The sequence below is a fragment of the Colletotrichum tamarilloi genome (genome assembly GCF_030869305.1).
Source record: "Colletotrichum tamarilloi strain Tom-12 chromosome Unknown Scaffold_461.1, whole genome shotgun sequence".
NCBI lineage: Eukaryota > Fungi > Ascomycota > Sordariomycetes > Glomerellales > Glomerellaceae > Colletotrichum > Colletotrichum tamarilloi.
Genome location: NW_026849843.1, coordinates 1 through 1,795, shown reverse-complemented (window position 1 = coordinate 1,795; position 1,795 = coordinate 1). Strand labels below are relative to the sequence as shown.

Sequence of the window (1,795 nt, the reverse complement as noted above, 5' to 3'; positions counted from 1 at the left end):
TCCTCTCGAGATCTTGACTGGTAGAAGATAGGCGGTATGCTGCGGGCGTGGGCTCCGAAGCACGCGCAGAGAGCCGCATGCTGCCTGATGTCTTTGCGTCGCTGGTCTCGAGGCAGCACGTGGCCGTCTCGTGCTCACACTGTTAACCAGATCGGCGTTGTCGTCCGGGAGTCGCGGCACTACTGGGTTGACAAGCCCATGGTCTAAGGAGATGAAGCCTGGCAAGCGCTTTGCAGGATGACTGCGCCAGCTAGGTTGGTATGTTACTCACAGTGCTAGCATAGCCTTGCCTGCAACGGAGCAAGGCCTCCAACCTTTCCCCGTCCAGACAGGCAAGGCCTAAGAAGGGCGGACGAGCGGAAGTGATCACCTACGCCAAAGTTCACTTCGCCCAATCTATCCACTAGGTACATCGGTTTCTCCCAGGCGAAGTCCCTTCATAGCCGCCCAATTGAGCGTCGGGAACTACGTACGGCCACTGATCGGACGCTACAAGCGCACGGCCGAGAAGGCAGGAAACTTGCTATACCCAATCCACGATGGGTTCCCCTGCGTCTGGTGAGCGCGTCCTCTAACCGCCACAGCCATTCACTGTCGCCTTCAGTGGGCCTTCTGACTCCATAGGCCGACGCAATTGTTACTTTTGTCTCGGTTGAACTTCTTTTCTTGGCCCTTCCACAGAAGCATTCGCTGTTTAAACCCATCCGTGAAACCCTTCCATACATAGATACTCGTGAGCCTATTGGCAGCCGAGAAAAGGACCGACACGGCGCTTGCGCAGGGTCCACAAGTCGGATTTCCAAGGTGCCTCTGACTGGTTGTCTCCCGGCCAACGACACGAAATCCATCGCCCCAAGACCATCCGCCGATGGTTTTCAGTCGTCCATCATAACCTTCACCATTCGCCCCTATCGTCACTGTCTACGTTGAAGCGAGGCTTCAATGACGAGATCAGCGAGCCTTTGCGCTGCAATTGATGCCTGGCGGGTCACTGTCCAAACGCCCGACGAGCACGGCAAACACGGCGAACAGTCGCAGCCAAGCCGTCCGCGAAAACGACACCGCATCCATCCCAACACTGAGTCGAGGGCTCCATTGTCACCGCCATCGTCGCACTCTCCCTGTTTCGTTTCTTCTCTGATGGAATCCAGGCCTCTTACAGGAGTCAAACGAAAGCATGACAACAGTCGGCAGGACAATGGCGGCGACGAAGAGCCAAGCGCAAGCCTTCTTCCTAATATGCACGACATCCATTCCACGCCGCGAGCGTCCCAGCTCAACGACCAACGCATTGCTCGCACATCCACGCCTAGCCTCTCATCGGCGTCCAGCGTTTCATCACGGACGTCCTCACCTACGAAACAACTGAGAAGACTGGCTCTTCAGGCCGACGGCTTTGTCCATCGCAAGTTTGCGAAGAGCCGCGCTGAACTGCCCTCCTCGCTCGCCACACTCGTCAACGAGCTGCAGGGAATCTGTTGGGGGTTTCAGCTACTGCCGCGTGATATGCGCACCGAGGTACATACTTTGTGATCCATGACGAGATTGTCACCGCCTGCTCCATTCCCTTCTGCTATGGACGCCTGTCTTCTACCGATTGACCACAGACTGACAATTCGCTGCTCAAATGCCAGTTTGCTGACTTCGATATACCAGATCACGCTTATTTCCCCGAGGGCATTCCTGCACCAGCCGGCTTCCGGTGCCCACCCCGAGATCTCGTTGCATGGCTGCTAGACCAGGCCGAAGACTGCGAAATCAACCTTCACGGCGAACCTAGCTGGAACACGGAGCT

The 1,795-nt window shown here is 56.6% G+C and overlaps 1 protein-coding gene across 1 annotated transcript; it reads left to right on the top strand.

Moving 5' to 3' along the window:
• Positions 1–942: 942 nt before the first annotated feature.
• CTAM01_17273 (uncharacterized protein) lies at positions 943–1,795 on the top strand (the record flags this gene model as incomplete). The annotated part of the gene is made up of 2 exons (XM_060533260.1): positions 943–1,518; positions 1,635–1,795. Coding segments are annotated over 2 exons (737 nt in total), but the record flags the coding sequence as incomplete, so codon positions are not given.